The sequence below is a fragment of the Lytechinus variegatus genome, chromosome 8 (genome assembly GCF_018143015.1).
Source record: "Lytechinus variegatus isolate NC3 chromosome 8, Lvar_3.0, whole genome shotgun sequence".
NCBI lineage: Eukaryota > Metazoa > Echinodermata > Echinoidea > Temnopleuroida > Toxopneustidae > Lytechinus > Lytechinus variegatus.
In genome coordinates, this window is record NC_054747.1 from 20,440,258 (window position 1) to 20,466,364 (window position 26,107).

At 34.3% G+C, this 26,107-nt stretch overlaps 1 protein-coding gene across 1 annotated transcript; it reads right to left on the reverse strand.

Moving 5' to 3' along the window:
* Positions 1-239: 239 nt before the first annotated feature.
* On the reverse strand, positions 240-25,361 carry LOC121420130 (fibropellin-1-like). Its single transcript, XM_041614667.1, has 6 exons — positions 24,724-25,361; positions 20,845-20,949; positions 8,111-8,221; positions 3,642-3,761; positions 1,596-1,718; positions 240-294 (listed from the first exon to the last, which is right to left on the reverse strand). Exons 1-5 carry the CDS (start codon positions 24,791-24,793, stop codon positions 1,615-1,617), a joined length of 510 nt encoding a protein of 169 aa, XP_041470601.1. The 5' UTR covers positions 24,794-25,361; the 3' UTR covers positions 240-294; positions 1,596-1,614.
* Positions 25,362-26,107: the final 746 nt, after the last annotated feature.

Below are 26,107 nucleotides of genomic sequence, written 5' to 3' on the forward strand. Positions count from 1 at the left end.
TTCTTGAAACCAAATGAGGAGATGAACGCTCGTCAGTGATATTCTGCACTTCTTTTCTTTAATGCTTTAAAGAAAGCACTATTAATAAAGGACACTGAGAACCGGGCCTTATATAGCCCTTTACAGAGGAATATATACAGACCAAAATTCCCTCCCAAAACAAGTGACACATACCTTCACAAGTCCATCCATCCCACTCGACTGTACACTCACAAGTTGCAGAATCACCTGATGACAATGGGGGGCTACAAGTGCCGCCGTTACGACAAGTGTTTGCATTACATCTCAATGGAACTAGACGAGATAAAGAATAAAAAAAGTTTTAACCTGTTTTGGTGCACGAAGAGCTTGTTTGCAATGGATTTCAAATAATCATGTTTTAGAAGCAAATATCGTAACAAAATGAGTTGACATGCACATGCATACTGAATCCTGGTTTATCTAAAATCATAGGCCCGTATTCTGCAGTCGGGTTTGATTTAACTCTGGTTTAAAGGTAAAGTCCACCTCAAACAAATGTTGATTTGAATCAATAGAGAAAAATCAGACAAGCACAATGCTGAAAATTTCATCAAAATCGGATGTAAAATAAGAAAGTTGATATTTCGAAATTTCGCTTATTTTTAACAAAATGGTTATATGAACGAGCCAGTAACATTCCAATGAGAGAGTCGATGATGTCACTCACTATTTCTTTTGCTTTTTATTGTTTGAATTATACAATATTTTAATTTTTACGAATTTGACGATTAGGACCTCCTTGCCTGAAGCACAAATGTTAAAATAATGGAATTCCACATGTTCAGGGAGGAATGAAATTTAATTTCACATGACAATGACGAGAAAATAAAAATATTTCATATTTCATGTAATAAAATACAAAAGAAATAGTGAGTGAGTGATGTCATCAGTTCATTTCTATAAGTAGAACATTGATGTGTCATCCCACTTGTCCCTGAACTCGCACCTAATTCTTCATGACTATACCATGATGAACCAGTGATGGCTTGGTGGTGGTAGAGTCACTGATCAACATAAAGTAAGTGGCAGGCTAAATAAAAAAAAAATAGTTTTGGGCCTCTTATCGTCTGTTTTGGTATGGCTGGTCACATACTGTGTTACACCTGTAATTCACTACTGACAGGGGAAGATGTAATTGGGGCTCAAACGTGGGAGTTTATGAATATAGTAAATAAAGAGGATTTTTTTTATAGGAGGAAATTATAATTTGACAAATTTTCGGCATTACTCCTATTTTTCAACATCGCTATGCTCGATCTGTAATGAAAATCATAAGTCAGAAAAAATTGGAACCAGTGGGATTCGAACCTGCCATCTACTGCTTTCCGGGCAGCGACTTAACCACCAGGCTATTCTGGTTCACGGCTAAGCCACGATGAACTGGAATTCAAATACCCTCAATCCTCTTCTTTCTGACTCATTAATATGCAAACAGGAGCAATGCCCAAAATTTGTTCAAAAATTTATGAATATAGTCGACACGTGCTTGCCAATAATTCAGGGTACAGGCCACAGCCGCCCCAAGTAATTTAGGGTTCGAAGGGTTAAGACAGGAGCAAATGTCGACGACTCACTTTCACAAACCTCTCCTTCTCAGTCATTGTTACAGTCACATGATGATGAATCATTAGCAGTCTGTCCATCCACACACACACCGCCATGTCGGCATGGGTCTCTGTTGCTGCAGTTTGGGGTTCCTATAAATAAAGTATTTCAATTTTCAATTTCAATTACAAATTATTTACCATCTTGAAAGATAAGTGTACATAAAAATCTGACATGAAATACATACAAATACATATTGTTTAAAAATGGAGGGTTACCCTTAAAGGGGAAGTTCACCCTGAAGAAAACTTTGTTGTAAAAATAGCAGAAAAAATAGTAAAAAAATATTGGTGAAGGTTTGAGGAAAATCCGTTAAAGAGTAAGAAAGTTATTAGAGTTCAAAATTTTGGATTTGTGACGTCATAAACGAGAAGCTGCCCAATTTGTTATGTAATATAAAATGCATGAATTTCAAATTTTGTATGGTTCCAGATGACTTAATTTTGTTTTCTATTCATGATTGGGTGTGAAATGATTTGTCTATTGGTATACAAAAGGTACAGTGAAATCCATTTTCAATTTTCTGAGAAAATGACATTTCCTTGATTTTTTTACCATTCACTATGTAGGAATGCTGCTCGCATATGACGTCACAAATCAAATCATTGAAATTCTAATAACTTTTTAATTATTTGATGAATTTTTCTCAAACCTTCGGCAATATTTTTCATTATTTTTTCTGCTATTTTTACAATAAACTTTTTGTCAGGGTGAACTTCCCCTTTAATAAACAGTGCTTGTAAGCAGTTCAATGTCTTTATTTCCATATCAGTAAAAAATCAAATTCATATTTACAACACATAACATTATACATTATATTATAAAACAAATTATTCATCAAAAATAAATATGTAACAATAAAAACACACATATGTAAAGACAGAAATTAGAGAGAGAGAAAATGGAAAGAGAGGGGAGGGAGACAGTAAGGATGGAAGAGGAAGAAAGGAAAGAGTATTGATAAATACAATTTACAATTAATGAAAAGAGAATGAGAATTTAACATCATACAGATAACAAACACATTGTAACTCAGCATGAATTCATTTTAGAAAAGTACAGTCTTTTTGAAGAGAGCTTGAATTTGGAAAGTGTTGACGTTTGTTGAGTAATGTGGTCAAGGCTAAGTAATGATGATATAATAATCATGATTCTATTGAGCACAGAAAGAAAACAGAAATCAGAAAATAATTTTTAAAAAAGTTTGAAAAGTTTGAGAAAATTACAACACAAAGTTATCATATGCATTTGAATGTCAAGAAAGCTAATACTATTGGCAATGCTGCAGCATTCATTTACTTTCTTATTAATTATTTAATGTTTCTCACATTTATTTATCTGTTGCTTTAAATATTCTGTTTGATCAATTTATCAGATTTCAAGCAATCTATTCTTCTCTAAGCTGTAACGAGCAATGATTCCAAAAGAAAGTATATAAAATCGTGATAAGTGTTACCACACCTTCATCGACAAATGTCATGACATATCATCAACATTCATCTGAACCCTCCCACTGATCAGTGCATGTTGATCAAAATATTAATTTTTAGATTTTAAAGAGAATCAAAGTACAAAAAAAATAAAAAAGTGCATTGTAGTTGAGATCTACACATTTTCTAAAAAATGGGTATTGCACTGTCATATTACCATACAACGGTTAAGGAATGTGCTAACAAATAAGGTAATGGAATCTTGCCTCAATCCTGATTACGCTGAAATCTCTGACACAGATAAGCATATGTGGGAATGTGTATTGTCAGTGTTTAGGAAAAAATAATTCTGAAATCTGGAAAACATCTGAAATCTGAAAACATTGATTTTCTCTAAGAATCATTTGTCACAAATCTACACATGAATGCACAAAAACTTTGGTTATAAAACTTGAATATATGTAAATATGAATGTTTGTCTATCACTGAAATGCAATATTTAAATGTCCACCCCCCCCCCCCCCCTCCCTTCCCCTCTGCATTACCCCTCAACAAAGTTTCGCTAATCAATTTGCCAGCACTTACGTTCACAGAAAGCTCCTGTGGTAAATGGTGTACATTCACAATACACATTGCCATTCAAGTCATCGATGCACTCCCCCGCCACACATGGAGTCGGATCACAAGAGGAAGACGCAGCTAGATCTGAAAGAAAACATTTCCAATGGTAGCTGCTTGGATTATAAATATAGCACCTTTCTCCAGGGTTTCATTGCAGAAAGAGTTGCGTTTAAAGGGGAAGTTCACCCTGAAGAAAACTTTGTTGTAAAAATAGCAGAAAAAATAGTAAAAAATATTGGTGAAGGTTTGAGGAAAATCCGTTAAAGAGTAAGAAAGTTATTAGAGTTCAAAGTTTTGGATTTGTGACGTCATAAACGAGCAGCTTCCCCATGTGTTATGTAATATAGAATGCATGAATTTCATATTTTGTATGGTTCCTTATGACTTAATTTTGTTTTCTATTCACGGTCGGATGTGAAATGATTTGTCTATTGATATACAAAAGGTACAGCGAAAACCATTTTCAATTTTCTGAGAAAATGAAATTTCATTGATTTTTTACCATTCGCTATGTAGGGATGCTGCTCGCATATGACGTCACAAATCAAATAATTGAAATTCTAATAACTTTTTAAGTATTTGATGAATTTTCCTCAAACCTTTGGCAATATGTTTTATTATTTTTTCTGCTATTTTTACAATAAACTTTTTGTCAGGGTGAACTTCCCCTTTAAATGCAAATCGAAAAATCGATCTCTACAGTGTTTGTAGACTGCCTAGGATGCGGTTTCGAATTTCACGCGAAATGTGTCACCCCCCAAAAAAAAAATTAAACACGTCTTCAGTACCTGAATGTTATGATATGATACAAGTACAAAAATACATGTTGATTCCTTTTCTTTTTATGGACCATAGGAATCAAGATTTTTTTTAATAAAAACACTGGCAGATGAAAATCTGAGAAAATAAAATGAGTCAAGACAAAGAAGGTTTGGTTTTAATTTGGAGCAATTTGCTAAAGACAAAGGTGTCAAATAGATATTTTTTTATGCTAGGAACCAGGGACAGTTTTTAAGGAAGTTAGGTAGCCAGCGGAAGTATTTTTGCCTAAAAAAAAAACAAATTAATATCTTGTTTTTTAAAGAGCAGTGGGCCTCAGTAGCGTATGCAGGATTTTTGTTAAAGGGGGGGTTCAAGGTGAATGAAATGTTGACAACCAAAAAACAAAAAAAAAGGTCTTCACCACCAATTGTAGGTTGCTTCCTTCTCAAACAAAATTGACAAGCAAAAAAAAGGTCTTCAACAAAAATTTAACTTTGTTTCATACATCAAAAAATTTATGAGCACAATTTTTTTTTTTAAAGTTCTCCAAAAAAAATTTAGAGGGGGTTTGTACCCCCCCCCACTCCCCCCTACAAACACCACTGTTGGGCCTTCACTCATGATCTTCTTGATACCTGATGGATGTAAAGCATAAAAATAATGAAAATATATAGATTAATGGGATGGTCCAGGCTAAATATAAAAAGAATAAAATTCACAGAGTAAAATGCTGAAAATTTCATCAAAATCGGATAACAAATAACGAAGTTATTGAAATTTAAGTTCTATCAATATTTTGTGAATGCACATCATCATGAATATTCATTAGGTAAGCTGATAATGTCCTATCCCCACTTTCCCATTTTCATGTTATTACATGAAATCATGAATGTTTCATTTTTTCATACATGTGTAAATAAGTTGTGGCAGTACAAAACTAATGCACTTAATCAGTTCTCAATCCAATTGTTTTAGTTCTTGGTAGAAAAATTTTGAATAAATCTTATTTCATATAATGAAATACAACAGAACAAGTGGAGATATAACATCATCAGCCCACCTCATGAATATTCATAAAGACATGCCTAGAACTGTTTCACCGGAATAAAGTAAATCTTTAAAATTCAATAACTTTGTTATTTGTTATCCGATTTTGATCAAATTTTCAGCATTTTGCTTTGTGAATTTTACTCTATTTATAGAGATAGAAATATTTCCAGCCTGGACCATTCCTTCAATGAGAATCAGCAATGACTACACAATTACCATGATGATAAAACATAGAAATAGACTTTAAACAGTAGAAAAAAACGGTAGAAAATGAAGACTGTGACAAAATCAAATGCTTCAATGCTAAAGATTTTTTATTTACTATAAAATTTTAATAATAAATGATAATGGAAAGACAAATATGAAGAAGACAGCTGGCTATCGCTGAAAGTGTTGCAATGAAAATACAACTCAAAAGGTCAAATATGAATTGATTTAGAGCCAATCAGATGCTACACTCTAAATTCCAAGGATTTTAGATATATCCAGATTGGCTGTGAATAGTGACAAGCCAAATTTTGAGCTAATTTTAAAACTTAGGGATTAACTTTAAATCTCAAAAGATTTCAATTTAAATTCATAATTTAAATTCAGATTTAAATATACAAGGTTTAAAAATAAATCTAATATTTGGCTGGTCGATATTAACAGCCGATGTGGATTTATTTTAAATCCTTGAAATTTAGAGTGTAGCCTTTGTTTGGGTAAGCCTAAGCACTGTCTGCCAAACAGGTTTTGAAAATAGACTAGGACAGTGTGCAGAACAGCAGTGATTGCCGGACTGAACTGCACATTGCATTGTAGTCTCTGTATTCATGCGCATTTAGGGGAAATAATAGTCATTGCCTTGGCGTAAGGCTTATCCAAACGTGCATTCAGGAATTTGATAGGATTTTCTTACTGAGTTGTATTTAAATTACTGCAATTTGCCTGAAAAAAAAGGTGTATCAGTTAATTTGACAAAGAATATCCATATGGCTACAGATAAGAATCAAAAGTAATAATATATATGGGGGTGATATTTGTGGTGGTAAGCTTTACTTAAGTGCTAAGAAAGCAAGAGCGCTTGTAAGAAAGCAAAGAGGACTGAAAACTTTAATGTCCTCTTCAAGGGACAGGATACAGTGCAGATTGAGAAATCGAATTGTGAAAGGAAATTTGTAGGGAGAATCAAATACACTGAACATGGAGATGCAATAGTCAATAAGCCAGTTCGTAGTTCCTTTCTGCGCATGATCAAAATATTTTACGCATGATCAGAGAAGGGTTATTTGTACTAAAGTGACATGGTGGTTTAAAATCTAATGAGATAAGCACCAAGTTTGATGTCTTGATTATTCATATATTCTTTTGAATAGTGGTTTTCATTTACATCCAAGAAAAACAACAATGCATTCACGAACGACTGGTATTTCAGTTTGCCAAGTACATTGTGCAACATGCTATGATATGCATTCAAATAGGAATGCACCAAATACATTCATAAAGTGTTCATTGGTGTGCTCTTCTAGCCACCTGGTCTATTCAATTTCTTCATCCTGCTATGTAAGGCAAGCTTACATAATAGCTTGCTTTGAAATCTGCCTATCATAATGAAAGAAATTAAAGGTCATTTGATCAAAATTGTCCATGAGTAACTATGAACTGGTCTATTATGGATGAAAATCTCTGTCCATGTTCAGTGAGATCCAGTTTTACTGATCTAAAATGGGAGAATAGATGCATCACCCACGTTCTTCATTCAATATCTTATTTTCTTCCTGGTAGACAGGTTTTTGCCACTCCTCCAGGACTATTGTATGTCCAAAAACCAAAAAAAAAGATAATTTCTATTTCTTCTTTTTTTTCTTTCTGGGGGTAGTTATCATATCATAAATGTAAAAACATCTGAAAAACAATCCTTTACAGTCATAGATAATTCCTGAATGCAAATTATTTGGATATATGCTTGCAGTGATGTGTTCACACTTAGCATTTCCAAATTACTTTCATTTTATTTTGTGATTAAAGGGGAATGAAACCTTTGGAGCAAATAGGCTTGTGTCGAAACAGAAAAATCAAAGAATAAGAACAAAGAAAGTTTGAGAAAAATCTGACAAATACTGAGAAAGTTGTGAGCATTTGAATATTGCAATCATTCATGCCATGGAGATCCTCAAATTGGCAATGCGACAAGGATGTGTGATGTCACATGTGAACAAGTTTCCCTTTGATAGACTATAAAAAAAACCTCAAAATGTCTCTTTTTGCTTTTTCTTTTGGTGATGCAAACCGTCAATCCATGATGTATTCTTTAAAAATCTGTACATGCCCTCCTATAGAGAGAACACACAATCTAACTGATAGATGTGATAAAAGAGGCAATTTAAGTGAAATATAAAGTAATGGGGAGAGTTGTTCACAAGTGACATCACACATCTTTGTCGCATTGCCAATTTGAGGATGTGCATAGCATTAGTGATTACAATATTCAAATGCTCATTACTTTTTCACTATTTGATTTTTCTCAAACTTTAGTTTCTTTGATTTTTCTGTTTTCACATACAAGCTATCTTGTTCCAAAGGTTTCATTCTCCTTAAAAGGTCTTCGTTAAAAATTGGAGTCATCTGTGTAAACTTACATTCACAGTTGGTTCCTTTATGAGGGGTTCGACACAGACATGTATAATTCCCACCATTGGCCTCACAAGTACCCCCATGCAGACAAGGACTGCTTCCACACGGGTTGGGAGCTGACAGACCCAGCCACAATGGAGAGAACAGTATGGAAGAGAGGTCAGAGTTCAAAGGTCAGGCGTTTGCAGAGTTGAAGATGAAAGGTTCATGTAGAAAGAAATTAACATCAGCCATGTGAGAGATAGAGAAAAAAATAAAGTTGTTTGTTAGTAAGTTTCAAGCGATATAATTTTCAATTGTTAGCAAGTTTCAAGCTATGAATTATCAGATTCAAGGTATGATGTTCACATGTATCTATACATATGTAATGCATGACTTGGAGGTGAAACAACATTAACTGTAGCTCCGGTGACAGTTGCTCCAGGTGTTATTTTGTCTATGTTAAAGGGCAGGGTGCTGCATAAGCCCTTGCCCGATTACCCGGGGCAAGTAAAAGTTAGAGTCGGGCAAGTGTTTTGAAGTAAAGACAAAAAACTACTTGCCCAAGTTGGGTAAGCATAATTCACACAGTAGAAAGCAAAATTTTCACAGTAGAATGACCAAAATTAGGGTCGCTATGATATGACAATTTAACCTAATTTTGGTCATGGCAGGCAAGACAAAATCACTTTCGAAAAAGAAATGCAATAAGGTAGATCAGTTCATGTCAAAAGAGAAAAAAGGTCAATGGTTTATAAAACCGCAAAACTTTCTTTTGAAGAGGTTAAACTTTTTTTTCTAGGATTTTTTTCGGGCAAGTGAAATAGATTTTGGGGCATGTATATTCCAACTATTCAAACCTTTACTTGCCTGACTAGCAAGTGCATTCTAAAAGCTTACGTAGCGTCGTAGCCTGAAGGGTTAGGGTTGCAACAGAGTTTAATGTCACGTCTAGGCTCTTAGGCTTAATTAGGATAGGGTCAAGTGTTGAATCCAGGGTTGAAGTTGATTATTTCATTAAAATGTTGAACTAACTTACATCAGAGTAATTATTGCCAGAGCAAATGTCATGGAACTGACTTGGGTAATGTGATATTCACTCTTACGACAATTGCTCCGCTAATGTCTGAGGATCCAAAGTGAGTTTAAAGTAAGTTAGGTTGTGAGAGGAATTTGGTTAAGTATCGTATGAGCCTGAGGATTAGGAGTCAAGGTTTGAAACTTAGTTTTATTCGGCTAGAGCAATCGTCCCAGGAGCAAATTAAATGTCCTGAAAGGTTATGTGCACCAAAATGATACATTGTAATTATCATTACCACTGTCATTGAATCCTTGCATACCTGCCCACAATGCATGCCCTTTCTCCACTCACTGAGGAGCATTCTATTTAGAGTTCAAAGACTCAATTTCTAGGCATTCTACATTATAAGCTTTCACATCCTACCGGGTACTCATTTAACACTTGGGTGGAGAGAAGCAAAGTGTGGATTGATGCCTTGCCAAAGGATGCTAGTCCCCATGGGATTTGATCACACGACCCTCTGATTTGCAAGATGAGAGTATGAACAGGTAGACCACAAAACTTCAACAAAAAAATGTTGAAAAAAGGCTTTTCAAATTAATGGATGCAAAAAAAATTAAAATTGAAACCACAGAGTATTTTGATGAAATGTCACATATCTGAATTCAAACTTGAATTTATACACAAATGAATTCAAACTTGAATTTATACACAAATGAACCCAAACTTCAAGTCTGTCACATTTACTGATAGCAAAAACATTGAAACCATTGACAATTTCAACTGAAGACGTAGAATGTGTAGGCCTACTCACCTCTTGGTGCAGAACCTTGCATTTTAACCTGTTCTATCTCCCTACAAAGTCACAATTTTTAATCTTTTCCAAGTTTCTGGAATTTCATAAGCCACAGTAGCATAGCAAAAATTTGAACATCACATCCAATACTCCAAACGCATTTGACAACGAAACACCAAACTTTCTAAATATAAAACAGAATTTATGCAGAAATTTCCCTACAGATTGGATCTCCATTCGCATTTATTTGAATCCTATAATCGAGTGGCCATGAAGCAATTAAGCAGTTGTTAGTTCTGGATAATAGTACCAGTGATTAGTGCAACGTAGGTAATAGTATTATTCATCAGTCATTAGTAATTCATAACAGATTTTAGCCAATCACTGGATAAATTAAGGGTTCATTTTCTTCAATTAAGAACACGTACATTTGAAGGATGTTAGAGAGTAAAGAATGCACATTAAACTAATTAGAATATAAACATGTATGTTTATGTTGATGAGGTATTCTACAGTGTGTCCCGAAAAAGGAAAACTGTGATTCCTTTATGTATAAGCCTACTTTTTATTCATCAGTAAATGTTTTATAGCATGTAATAATTGATAAACTTCATGTTTCTACATTTAATACTTTTAAACCTACATGTAATATGATGTCAATGTATCTGATTTACATTACTTTGTATTAAGAATGGAAATTAAATAAAGAATTTTATCTTTGTTTGTATTCATTTCCTATTCAAATATACACAAATAAACATGTCCAAAATTAACAAATGATATATGGTATGGTGGGAAGCCCATTTCAGAGGCATTAACATAATGCCACTGTTCTTCCAAGGTATCCATTGACTTATACACAGCATATGAGAAATGTTAATGCAATAATATGAACAAATATAGAGTTTGATACATCTAAATGTCAAAAGCAAATTGCAAGACAAATAAGTTAGGATTTCGTTTAGGAGGCAATGATTTGGCTGGAAGGACTGCTAAAGAGCATTAAATGTTTTCTTAGACTTAGTTAAGAGGGAGTGGATGAGTTGGAATAACACTCGAGTTTCTGTACAAATTGTTTCTTACAAACTGTATACTATGCCATTTATTCATTGTTTGCAATCTGCCTTCCCAAACGGTTCACTATATACACAAACGTGTATTAGGGCTCAACATTAATGATTGATATCTGAAAATAAGTTTCCTTCTTTCTGGAAAATGCTGTAAGAAGCAGTGGCGTACGCAGGATTTTTGAAGGGGGGGTTCAGGCTTAGAGGGGGGGGGTGGGGGGTGAACACCTGTAACCACCCCCTGTGAAATGCGTATGCCACTGGTAAGAACTGTATATTGAGATTATTTGGTAGGTGACATGAGTGTGGTGTTATTCATAACAACTCCATGATTTCAGAATTTTCTGTTTCTAGAAACACCAAGATATGAAAACTATTTATATATCTAGCTTTTCCCTCATTTTCTTCTCCTTCTGAATAGAGACTTGAAATTTGTATCCATGTGCTTTAAACAACAATCCTTTCCTGGACCGTAATTCAATACTCTTTGTACATGAATATGCAATGACCTTAATAAGGTGTATAAAACAGGCACCATCTTTAATCACACATAAATACGGGTCAAAATTGTTCTAGTATGTCATTTAATAAGTACCTGTATATATATTCATTATCAACCTTGAAAAGTCATACAACATAAAAAGAAAAAAAAACCTATCTTCATTTCTTGGACAAATTTAAGTTTGGCATAGGGGTATTTACTGGTGTGGGCATCAGCATAGACTAGCCAAGATACTAGTAGGTCTACTTAATGATAAAATTGTACAGTGCATCCCATAAAAAAGGAAACTGGGATTCCCATGTCTTTTTTTCCTCAAAACCAAATTATGATACTTTACTTACATACACTCTAAAAATATTATAGTACAAAACATGTTTAATAATTGTGAAATCTATCACTGAAAACAGGTTTCCTTTTTGTGGGACACACTGTACAGTGCTGCCCCTATCTCTATAGTGGCTGCACTGTACTTTATTTTGGTTACTCCTATCCTACATAGATGTGTCTTCAATAATGAGTAGAAAGCAGATCCACATTGCGCCATTTTATTAAAAATGTTATCCAGTGTTTACCAGGAAAAACACAAAAAGTTCATATCTCAAATGAATTACAAGATAATGGCCACCTATTCTATTAATTCAACAAGAAGGTGAAGTTTATTCGAATAAAACCTCAATTCATTGCACCACAATATAAAAAGTTATGTGGCAAATCCTTTCATACTTTAATGTATACCAGAACATTTCCTAAGATTGAATAAATTTCAAGAAACCAGTTCACAATAAAAGATGTGGATTCATAACAAATTACTAGGAATACTCAAGTAACCATACTAATATTTACAGAAAAATTCAAGAAATAATGATCACAATAAAAAGAATACCATATTACTAAGAAATTTAAAGTGCAAATTCCAATATTTAAGCCTAAATAATTTACTTGAATAGCATAATACTCAGGTACCTATAAACAGACTGAGCAATATCACTTTTGAATAAAAACCCAATTCATAGAATCACTGAAAATAACATGTGCAACCATTGATGTCAGTGGAAATATTTTCATTCAACAGCATGATAAACACTAATTGTCAATATGACCTGATACAAAACGAGGTCATAAAGGTGGTTTGAGAAAAAAAAATGGTGGTTTCATACCAACTTCATCATCGAAAATACCTGGTGCCTGGTGGGTGTTTCATAAATCTGTTTGTAAGTTATGTGTGAATTTGCGAATGACTGGTGGCCTTTTTTAGGAACTGAATGAACCACAATGAAAATCTGGGGTAGTCACCAGTCGTTCATAAAATTGCTTGCATCTGACAAACAGCTTATACCTGCCTGTTATTACTCTGATTGTCTGATTAAAAAAATGCTAGGTATAAATATTTGACCTTGTATATAGGCCTGTTGCATAAAACTTTGTACCTGAGAAAACTCTGGTAAAAACTGAAAACTAAGGTTAGTCTGATTTCTGCCATTGACTTTAACACAGGGCAAAAACTCTGGTAAAAACAACCTGAGTTTTCTCAGGTAAATTTTTTTATGCAACGGGCCCCTTGTATATAGGCTACACATGCAGCTTACTCATAATAATAACACATGACATTAATTGCACCGAGCACAAGCCCAGAATGTCTGCATTAATTGTGTCCTTATATTGGTTATGGTATACCATACATCATGTATTTTATATTACACACTTTTATTGTTCTCTTTTCAAACTTCGGAAGGAGAGGTCTGTTGACAGGCATCACACTGTCTTGATTGGGTATTGGGGGGGCCTAGGCAGTGCTTGTTTTTAATAGCAACCACGCGCATGCTGAGAAGCCCGTTCAAATTACTGATCCGGGTTGGCCAGAAAATACTATTCAAACAATCAAGGATTTGTGATGAGCCGCCTTTCACGATCTCATTCAAATTTACTGAAAGCAGCGCTAATCCATTATGCGTCAAAATTTTATAACCACAAAAACGACAAATTGATATAGGCGTAAATATTCATATCTGAATGACACGCGCCTTAAAACCCAAGCGAACAACAACAACATCATAACATCCCATAAAGAAACATCTTCAAGTTTTTTTTCACAAGGATTTCCTCAAAGTCGCAAGGAGTTTTGAAGTGTGAAAGGAAATAACCATGTATGTTTAGATGTGACAGGAAATATGAAAGCAAATCTTATGTAATGACTTATGAAATGCATCTTTGTTTTATTGCAGCTCATACAGGGAGTTCAGGACCTGTGCCTGGTTATGAGAACATTTCACGAAAGAACGTGTCAGATGTTTTATCAGACAAATCCTGTTTTATCTATAAACATTTACTCAGCCAATCAAAGAAATATGTCTGTTGTGGGGGGGGGAATGGTGATGCGTTCCTCTGGTGAGTGTAAACAACCAAAATAATTGGCATTCACGAGACCTGGTTTTGGGGTACTTTTTGATATTGGGAGGGTAAAAAAGCAACCTACCTACGTATAACTGATATCTGTGCAGTAATGAAATCACAACCACGGTGCAAGGCACGGTATTTGCCCATTGAGGTTACACCTCACAAAGTTTTGACAAAAGCTGAAAAGTGGCAAGGCCACTTCCACCTAGTATCATGACGTAGAATCATGGGCTGAGAAATTAATATCAGATCAATGTCTTTTATTTAATTCTATGAATTTCAGAGGTGAAGCATGGATACCTTAATCCTATGAGTAAAAGGACTATACATCAAAAATATTTCAATATTCTTCCCAGTACTCTTATACCCCTTTCATAAACCCAATTATGCGGCTAATAGCAGCATAATTTGGTCGTAAAATTGGAGGACAAGAGTAATCCGCATTATTTTGATGCTGCTATTATCAGTATAACAGCAGCATCGGGACAAGATTTTGAGTTTATGAACGCATTTCCAAATAATGCGGATAAATGCCATGGTGCGGTCACAAGGTCACCCTTTTCCAACACAACCGCATCGGAGGGGGCGTGTCCAGTTGTCATGACGATTATCCGCCTTTTTCAGGATGAGCGCTCGTAAAAATAATGTGGCTTATTTTCGGAGTTTGTGAACGCAATTTTCATTGAATTATCTGCATTACTCTTAGGCGGCTAATTGGAGGATAGGTTTATGAAAAGGGTATTATTTGCTTACATCTTTTTTAATGACTTTTTGTCCAGTTGACTCCAGTTATTCACAAATAATTTTTAAGATGAAATTCTAGAATGTGAAGTATTCGCCTAGCAATTGGACCAACAAAATTGCCACGCAGTCAAGTTTAGCTTACTTTGCAAGTTGGCAACCCCTGCAGCCTTCTAAAAATTGATATGTACATATTAATAGAAAATGCAAATTGGTTGAATGCTTTGCTTGTCAGTTATACATTATTAATATTGTATTTTCTTTGTTAATGTGTTTATGAAAGAAAGTTGCAGAAACCAATGAATGAAAATAAAAATGAACAATGATAAAGCTTTGTTTAGGATATCATCCCACCATTTAAATCATCTTTGTAAAGAAAAACTCTGGTACTGGTAACAATAGAAAATATTTTTAAAAATCTTTAGAATTTAAAACTTTCACAGAATTAAAAAAAATATATAAATAAATGGCATCTTCCAAACAAGTTTTCAGGTAAATATACAAATACAGAGTAATGAGCACATGAAGATTAGAAAAGTTACTGAAAAATTCCCTTCCATTTCAAGTGTGGTCCCACATGTTGTTTCCTGTGTTAGTTATAGGCCTACCAGGATAAGCACACATGTGGTAATGAAATAAATAAAATTTCAAGCAAACCTCAATTATTTTAATTAAACTTTTTTTTTGTTTTACATACATGTAAGCATTCTGGCTAAACACTTGTTACTTGTCGCAATAATCCCAAAACGCAGCTCCTTGGAAGCTATACTGGGATGTCGATAATGTCATGTGCCAATGGAGGTGACAAGGTGCAGGATTTGGGTTGGCTCACATATATAAAATAAAAATAAAATAAACACTTAAGGACTGCTTCCAATCTTTTCCTATCAGAATTTGATATCAACACCAAATCTTGAAATTAGCTTTAAATGGCCAAGACTACGTACCCCAACAAGTTGATATGAATAAACAGATTTTTAAAAGATCAAACAAGGATAACACTTTGAATCCATCAAAATATGGGATATTAACTTTTTTAATAAACTTCCCTAAAAGATTGCTCAACTGCATCCCATTTTTACAAAAATGTGTAGGGCCTACTTAATGGAAAATCTATAAAATTACCAGGGTTTGTTGTGTGGGTGCGTATGTGTGTGTGTATGTTTATGTATTTGCATTTATACCTGCTGATAAAGTTTGTTTGTATTTTAGTTTTCTGTTTCTGATTGTAAATTTTGTCAATGCTATTGCTTTGGGGGCCATTCTCTACAAACAGTTCGCTTTTTTATGGTCCTAACCATATTTTGTACTATTTATTGCATAATTATGTACACTGTATGATACATATTTTATGCTATGCTATGTTTGATGCGCTATACAAGAATTGAGCATTATTATTAATATTATTATTACATAAATTGAATTGAATTAATTGATGGTATACCAATTTTCCAACTATATCAACTTGGCCACTTGGCCATATTGGGGTGTCATGGTCTAGTGGTTAAGACTCTCATCTTTCAATCTGAGGGATGTGGGTTCGAGACCCAGCCATGGCGTGTTTTCCTTCAGCAAGAAATTTACCCATATCATGCCGCACTCAACCCAGGTGAGGTAAATGGGTACCGGCAGGAAAAAATTCCTCACAAAAGCTGTGAGCACCAGAATCAGTAGACTAGCTTAATAGCCGGGGTAATATAGGAGCGCCTAGAGAACCTAACAAGATGGATACATGCACTATATAAATATTCATTATTTCACTGAAGCCCATATTATGTACAGTGGAACCACTACATTGTAAAAGCAGGTCTTATGCATGCAGTAACAGCCTACTCAACTAACTATAAAAAAAAAAACACTTAGCTACTGCTGTTGCAAGAGACAGATAGTAAGCAATCACAACAATTGTAACTTTTGAAAAAGCGCTTCAAGTAATACTGTAAAGAAGGTGATGGAAAAAAGATGGAAGTTTGAGAGGATGATCAAGAATAATGAAGAACACATCTATGAATAACATTAACTATTCTTGAAATGCTGTTCACACTACAGCTCTACATCATTATTATTATTAAAACAAGACTAATCCTACTGATTTTAGGACCTAAAATGGACTCGTAATTAATTGCAAATTTGTTGCACTAAACCCAACATCTGACTGATAAGAACCAATACCAATACATACTGACTTTCAGTCTCATATTTCTAGTCAGTTTAAATGCAAAGAACAACTAAGTTTTATTCAAATTTGATAACTTTGAAATATTCAAGAATTACCTACATGTGCATGTTAGCTCCAATCTGTAACCTATCTAATTAGTAAATTTTAGCAAAAAATTTGTTAATTATTTGATTTGTAAACTTCATTTATACTATTCTAAAGTCTTGTATCATTGCAAAAAAAACTTTTTCTATTCATGATGTAGTGAATTTGCAAGGCATACAAGGTGAGTGTCACTTTTTTGGAAAAAATTGCAAAATTAAACATCATTAAAATTAGATGTAATTAATATGCATGCAATAAGAGATTATCATTTTCTTTGTTATGGATGTAAGCATTGATGTTCAAATAATACAACTGCAAAATACTAGGGTGATCCAATGTAGCATTAATTTTTTACACCATTTTATGTGCAGAAGGTGCAATTTGAGAAAAAACGCATTTGAAAATTCAAATTTACATTGACGTCAATGTATTAATTAGATACAAATTAGTCATTTTAAGAAAAAATAAAGGAATTTTAGGATAAAATCCTCCATTATTTGAAGAATGGTAATACCTATAACATATAAGAAAAATAACTTTTTGACAATTTTTACCCTGTTCACAGAATTGGGCCACCTTATGACCTGTGACCAATTATTGTGTTTTTTTCAATTTAGCTACAAGCTTGGCCACAATTACCAGCAATAAAGTGACTCATGCAAATATTGACTCAATCAGTGTGGCTTATGAATCCCCCGCTGGCAAACATGAATTTTGTTGCAAAAATTTAGCAAACATAATAATTTTTTTATTCAAAAGTGCAGAAAGCCATTTCCCGTGAACTTGCTGTACAATACATGTACTCACATAATGAAAGGGTTTTTAAACAAGCACACACCACTCTTATTGTTTTTTACCCTATTCATGGTTTCAACATAACAAGTGGAACACCCATGTCAATCTCTTTGCATTTTGCAATTCAATAGGCCTGCAAGAGGAGTATTTGACTTTGTGACAATGAAATATAAAATATTATCTCTTTATTATTGCCCATTTACATGTAATATGTAAAGGATATACTTGATTACCATCAAAGTGTAATAGAATAAAGACCAAAGATTTCAAACTTATCTTGAAAATTAAAAAATTTAATCTTTGGATAAACTCGTGTTTTATGTGGATACCACAACATGGTCGAACTTCAATGACCCTAAATGACCTTTGACTTTAATTATCTCTCCTGAAACTCGAGCCACTTGAACCAACGATTTAAAACTCATCTTAAAACTTCAAAATCTCAGTCTTTGGATAAATCTATATATATCCATATCACAATATGGTCCAAGTTCATTGACACTAAATGAACTTTGACATTAATTATTTCTCCTGAAACTCAGACCACTTGATCACTGATGCTTAATACCCTAATGTCAAAGTGTATTAGTTATTGATGACATTGGGTTTGGAGTCAAGTCTAAACTCTAAACAATAGACATACATAGTACTTGAAGACTAACCACCTTGGAATGAGTTTGATATACTTACATTGGACTTATTGCACTGTTTGTCTGGTTTTCCTTCCCCTTTCCTTTCGAGGTCTTTATCAATTTCAAGCTCTAAGCTTAAGATGGAGGTCACCCACATTTCAAAATGTATTATGTTGATATATATATAACTATATATATTTTTTTTTCTGCTATTTGTTTAATAATAAAAAAGAAAAATTATCAGGTATTAATATTTTTTCCAGTTAGATTGTTAGAATGTATATATGGTCATTTTCAAACGTGAGTGACACGACAATCGGAGAGGTTTAAGGGCTCATATCTTCAAACTTAAAGGTTATGAATCAATCATGACTACTATATTATATACAATGTAGGACTGGCATGGGCCACTACGACTTTGATTTGAATTCACCAATTTCGTTTAGTAGATATGATTAAAAAACGGTGCGTGAGTGACACGACAAATTTTGGACATGGGTTTCTGACCACTAACACATATGGTTAGATTCGTGCCCAAGTAGTTGTCATGGAGTACTGTGAGTACCAGTAAATGGACATAAATAGTGTACCTATCTAACACATATAGTCAAAATCAATCAAACCTTCTCTATGGAAAATGGTACCCTCCTATATACCGTGAGTGACACGACATCCAAAACGTGAGTGACACGACAAGTGCAAAAATACAACATTTATCTCAACATTGAAAGTATTTTTTGCATGATGTAGAAGAGTAGAATACCATTAACCAAAAAACAAGCTTAATTACATAATAACTGCTTTCTTTTAAGTTCATAATATGTCATCCTGATGTTTTATTCTTGGTTTATGGTCATATTTGCCCATCAACTCACATTCCCTATACCATACCACATTGTCACACTAGGGCTTCTACCACTCTCCTCTTTAGAGGAGGAGGGGGCACTTGAAGGAGGTGTTATGAGGTCTTGGCATTGACATCAACTCAAACATTCTTTTTGTGGCCTGATATCATTCAAAACTTTAACTCTTTCTCCCTATCTGTATATGAAAGTTTACAGGTTTATACAATTCAGCATCCTTGTAAGAAAGGTATTCTCAATAGTCACTCACATCATCTGGCATGGTCTGGTAGCCAATGATGTCATGTATGACTCCCTTTTCTTGAAATATTGGATTACAATATTATCCTCCTTTAATATTTTTATAGGCATTGTCCAAATAGGACATGGCAGTTTAAATGTCTTTTTTGGTACCAAACCACAATCACGTTGCTGCACACTTCAGATGGACTATCAGCAAATCGCCTTGAGAAAATTGGAAATTCAACTCAACAAGCATAGGTTTTCTCCTGAACACTGCTTGTATGTGGACCCTCCCAAGGCAGTACATGTAGGCACTGTACCAAAATTCAGAGCTATGCTTTTTGCTGGAATTTGTAAGCGCCTTTTCATTGCTAATTATTTGATCATATACCATACCACGGGAATCCAGGGAAAGCCACAAGGTGAAAGATGCAGTCAGTACCTGCAAATATTCTTAATCACAGTACATTCACCAAAATATGAATTAGGATCCGAGTCTTCACACCAATGGAAAATTGTCAGGATTTTTTAAACCAAGGCAACCACGGAGAGGAGAGAAAATAGATGAACTCCATGTCAAATTCAATATTTTCATAAAAAGAAGTAAAATTAGGAAGATGGAGGAAATTATTAGCCTAAAATAGGCCTAAATGATGTCAGGAACAACATTTTGACTGTATCCCTGGTAAAACGCTTCAAAAATTACTGGATGTCCTTTTTTATACACAATATAATACCGTGAGTGACACAACATTTTGTGAGTGACACGACATTGTGAGTGACACGACACAACTTTGACAGTTAATTTTAGCTTTACCTTAACATATTTGACCAAGTTACTTCATATACAATAAGGTACAGATAAACTGTATTTGCTCCAGTACTGGGATAAATTAATTTTCAGAATACACAGCTCTAGAAAACTTTTTGCATTTAAAACGTGAGTGACACGACAACCAGTTTTGAAAACTTTGAAACCCAATTTTTTTCAGAAAAACACTTCACAGAATTTTTTTTTTTGCTTTTTAGGAGTTAGATACAATACACAGCTTGTATCTTGCCAACAAATGTGCTTCTAATACAAATTTTATATTGTGATAGGCAATATGTGAATTTTAATGCAAAAATCAACATTTTGTAACATTTAATTTCCCTTGCATAAAATTCACTGTATCTCAAGACATAATTAATAATTTTATGTAAATGAAATGGAAAAATATACTTTAAGATGTCTAGTTTCAAAAAACATTGAAGCCTAATGATTTCTAGGAAGTTTTAATTTTCACCCCCATGTCCACTTTTGTTTGAAAATGACCATATGCATGTTATTCATTGATATGTATATATGCATACATGTATGTTATTCATTTGCTTATTGATATATTATGCTGAGAAAAAAATGTTTACACTTGTACTTCTGTTATTGGAATGTAGAAATAAATAAATCAAATCATATATACTTACATTCACATGTAGGCCCCGTCCAGGTGGGGGTGCACTCGCACACATTCATAGATGAACAAACGCCTCCATTCCTGCAATCCGTGTTGTCATCGCAAAAAGTCAAACCTGTAAAATATTGCATTTGTTTCATTGAATTAATGTCAATAATACTCTCAGTGTATGAAATGCTATTGAGTACACATTGTATGCAGAGTATTTCATTATCAATATCATCATCATTTTATATCAATACTAGGTGCAGAGTTGGAATCTCACTTTAAAGGACAAGTCCAACCCAAAAAAAGTTGATTTGAATAAAGAGAGAAAAATCCAACAAGCACAGTTGATTGACTCTGGGACTATGACAAGAGCCAACCACCCAAATTCCTTTTATTATATACAAGCTGAATGGTTACTAGGGGTTAACACTAAATAGACTTACAGTCGCATTGTGACAAACACTTTAAATTTCATTCAAATCGGATGTTACATAAGAAAGTTATGACATTTTAAAGTTTCGCTTAATTTCACATAACAGTTATGCACATCCTGGCTGGCATGCAAATGAGGAGACTATGACGTCATCCACTCACTATTTCTTTTGTATTTTATCATATGACATCTGAAATATTCTAATTTTCTCCTCATTGTCAAGTGATACAACGATCAATTTCCCCTGCACATGTGGAATTAGCATTGTTTAATACTATATGGTTCAGTCAAGTTGGTCCTTATTGTCAAATCCATAAAAAATGAAATATTGTATAATTCAAACAATATAAAAAAAATAGTGAGTGATGGACATCATGGACTGACTCACCTAGTTGTGCATATCACTGCTTTGTGAAAAATAAGAAAAACTTTAAATTGTCATAACTTTATTTTACATCCGATTGTGATGAAATTTTAAGCACTATGCTAGTTTGATTTTCCTCTATTTATTCAAGTCAGCATTTTTCTGGGGTGGACTTGACCTTTAAAGGGTGCAGCAAGTATTCTGAAAAATATGACAAGCCAAACAAAATAGGTCATAGGTAAAAAATGAAGGACATTTTGGTCTCTTGAAACACTTATCATCCTATCATTGTATACCATCATCATCATCATCATCATCATCACAATCATCATCATTGATCATCACAATCAGACATCATCATCATCATCACCATCATCCTCCTCCTCATCATCATCATTACCATCATTATCATCATCATCATCATCATCACCATCATTTCCATCATCATCACTATCACCATCATTACCATCATCATCATCACTATCATCATCATCACTATCATCATTATCATCATCATCATTGCCATTATCATCATCACCATCATCCTCATCATCACTATCATCATCATAGTCATCACTATCATCATCATCACCATCATCACCACCATCATAATCATCACTATCATCATCATAATCATCACTATCATCATCATCATCATCATCATCATCATCACCATCATCATCAATGATCATCATCATCACTATCATCATCATCACTATCATCATCATTATCACTATCATGATCAGCTTCATCATCATCGCCATCATCATCATCATCACCATCATCATCATCACCACCACCACCATTATCATCATTGTTATATTTAAGAATAGTATTAATATTACTATCATCATGGTTATCTTCACAGTGAACATCATTATTATAATTACATATAGAAGGACTGAATAGCTTTCTTAGATGCAAATCTAAAATTTGTAGAATAAAGTCTAACCCCCAAATAGCTTGACTTGAATTTTTAAAAAATCAAAATGAGCAGCACACCCATAGATTTAAGATAAAGCATGTATTTCTTTTCATATTTATGCATAAGTTTATTAATTTCAAGACAAGATAGTGTTCCAATGGGCATAAAACGAGAGACAGTGTTCAGATTGACATGTAAAGAAAAGGCATGATCCCCTTCCTCAAATTGATTACATCGTAAATATGTGTTGGTTTCGGCTTTGAAAACTTTTGATCTCATTTGATCTGAGCATAATGACTATTAAAAGGTCAAGTCCGCCCTAGCAAAATGCTGATTTGAATCAATAGAGAAAAATCCAACAAGCATAATGTTGAACATTTTATCAAAATTGGATGTAAAATGAGAAAGTTATGACATTTTAAATTTTGCTTATTTTTCACAAAATACATTAGTTAGATGCAGAGGTCGGTGACTTGCAAATGAGAGAGTTGATGTTATATATTTCAATCACTATTTCTTTTGTATTTTATTGTTTGATATATACTATACTTCAATTTTTACAAATTTGACAAAAAGGACCAACTTGACTTAACCATAAAATGTTAAAACAATGGTACTTCCACATTTTCAGGGAAAAATAAAACGTCTTTCCAGGAGGAGAAAATTAGAATATTAAATGGTGAGGGATGACATCATCAGTCCATTCAATTGCATACAGACCAGAATATGCCTATAATTGTTTTGTGAAATTAAAGCGAAACTTTAAATGCCATAACTTTCTTATTTTAAATATGATTTTGAAATGAAATTTTTAGTATCATGCTTGTTGGATTTTTCTCTTTTTAAATCAACTTTTTGTATTTTCTTATGAAATATGAAATATTCTTATTTTCTCCTCCTTGTCAAGTGACACTAAGTTTTATGCTCCCTGAACATGTAGAATTACCATTATTTTAACAGTTTAAGTTGGTCCTTTCTTGTCAAATCTGTGAAAATTGAAATATTGTACAATTCAAACAATAAAAAACAAAAGAAATGGTGAGTGATGAACATCATCGACTCTCTCATTTGCATATGTCGAGTTGTGTATTTAACCGTTTTGTGAAATATAAGCGAAACTTTAAATGACATAACTTTCTTATTTTACATCCTATTTCGATGAAATTTGCAGCGTTATGTTTGTTTGATTTTTCTCTATCGACTCAAATCAACTATTTTCTCGGGGTGGACTTGACCTTCAAACTGTCAGTAATAGTAAGTAGGCCTATGTTTCTTCAAAATTATTATTCATTTTATCAGTCACAAAATAGCACATGTCAGACTGGTACAGTATGCACATGAAGAAACCATTCACTATATCTTAAATGTGTTATATTACCTGAAATATGAAGAAATGTTTTCCAGTATATAATCTTAGAGTTAAAGTATTATAAAGCAATTATTATGTGTTAAACATCAATTCTAAATAAGCATCTTTTTTATTATTTTTTACTTTTTGAAATCATAAACAAAATTAACTGCAGACTGAATCAAAATGACTGTCGTTTTAGGCAAATGGGCTATTACTTTACTGGTAGAAAGAAAAACATTGATATGCCATAGAGCTCTGCCATACAGTACATTTTGATTTTGACGACATTTTCAGTGCATCTTATCATTGGGACATCATTTTGTTGTTGCAGTAGACTTTGCTTTGAAATAAATGGGGATTCACAGTAGATCCACAATCAAGTTAAAATGCGAGATACACTACACTGTAAAAACTGTGGTGTTAAAACTGACACAAATTGGTATTAATAGTGGACCACACCCTGAGGTGTTAGAATTACACCCTAGAGATTGAACATAACACCAAAGAGTGTAAATGTAACAACCAAAGGTGTTGTAATAACACCTATATGTGTAAAACTAACACCACCAATTTAACATCGGTGTAAAATAACTGGTGTGGTCCTCTATGTACACCGGTTAACACCACAGTTTTTGCCGTGTATCAGTGTATCAACTTCCAAGCACCAAATTCATGACACAGTATCTTCCCCAAGAGGGGTGTGTCCAAGCCTGGGTGTGTCCATGGGTGTGTCCCTGCCCCTCCCCTTTTACCTCGATTTGTGAATATCAATTCACTTTATATTTACATAAACTGAATCATATATGTCCATGACATAAACATATTTACCATCTATGCAGATGCATAACATGCTAACTGATGCCAACAAAAGGTAGAACCCCAAAATATTGGATGACATCTTTTCTTTTTCTCCCTTCTTCAAAATATAACCTCGCTCGGCACAGAGAGTGACAGTGCAGTCTGCAAAGACAAAACTCGGTATGTTTTCCTTCTGTTTCGGCTCTCAAGTATATTATACAAATATAAATTCCAAGTCGCGATCGTCAAACGAACTGATAATTCCGTTTACCGGTACATGTTTTGCTCCTCGATCTGCACCGGCTTTGCAAAGCAAGTGGTTTCCGTTCCGAAAGTTATGGGCGTTCCGCAGGCAGCTCCCGACCGGCTGGCTCTTCAAACTTTTCCAACTCCGGGTTCCAACTATTACACTGACTAACTTCTCCGTCAATAGAGAAATCTCCCCTAGCGATGTTCTACCTATGTCATTCAATTATCAACATTCTAAAAGTAGAAATTCTTCTTGTGCTTATTATAGCGCCACTTATTTATACGTGAAATAGAAGTTTCATTGATTTTGGTTCCACGCGAAGCTGTATTAAGAATAGAATGTGTGACCAGTGAATTGATTGCATTTCGTCCCGGTACGCGACACCGGTGCACCGGCGTGTCGCCCCGTTAGCATCAGGTTTCAATGAATAGGGGACGTTGGTGTTTTGCGGTGCAAGGGTGTGGCCGTTGAAGCGTATCCCCTTTTCATCTGAGGTAAACAATCATAGATGTCTCCCGAATACAAAAGACGGTGATATTGTATATCATCTCGCCCTGACGTCATTTAGACGCAGTGATTTTTTTTCTAAACCTGACTTTTTTTCCTCTTGAGATATGCATAGGAGGCGAAAGCGGGGGCCCCCCCCCCCCTTAAATGTGAGGTGGGGGATGGTCCCCCCTAATTTTTGTTGATAACCTTTTTTTTTGCTTGTCAAGTTTGTTTCCTGCGTCCCCCCTAAATTCAGGTGGACCCCCTAAAATATTTGTGGTCCCCCCCCCCTAAAATTTAGGTTGGTATCCCTTTTTTGTGGTTGCTTGTCCAAAAATGTTGGTGTTCCCTCCCCAAAATTCAGTAAATATCTTTATTTTTTGGCTTGTCAAATTTTTTACCCGTGTGTACATCCCAAAATTTCAGGTGGACCCCCCCCCCCCTCTAAATTTTTTGGCTTCCGCCGCCAGTGGGGATATGTGACTATAAAAAATATACAAAACAACTATGCTACAAACTGACAAGAGTGTACTTAGGCGGATCCATGCAGGCTATTCCCCCCCCCCCCCCCCCCTAGTATTGGCGGAGCATAAAGGCCAAGGGGGGGGGTAAAGAAGGAAGAAGAAGAAGAAGGGAAAAGAGAGGAGAAAAGGAGGGGGAAATAGAGGAGGAAAC

Excerpts from the sequence above, each read along its gene's own strand:
- LOC121420130 (XM_041614667.1), bottom strand. The coding sequence starts at position 24,793 with ATGTCATCCAATATTTTGGGGTTCTACCTTTTGTTGGCATCAGTTAGC. Across the intron at positions 8,222-20,844 it reads GACGGGGCCTACATGTGAAT|CTCCCAACCCGTGTGGAAGC; the intron begins GTAAGTATATAT and ends TGGGTCTGTCAG. Across the intron at positions 1,719-3,641 it reads CACAGGAGCTTTCTGTGAAC|GAACCCCAAACTGCAGCAAC; the intron begins GTAAGTGCTGGC and ends CTTTATTTATAG.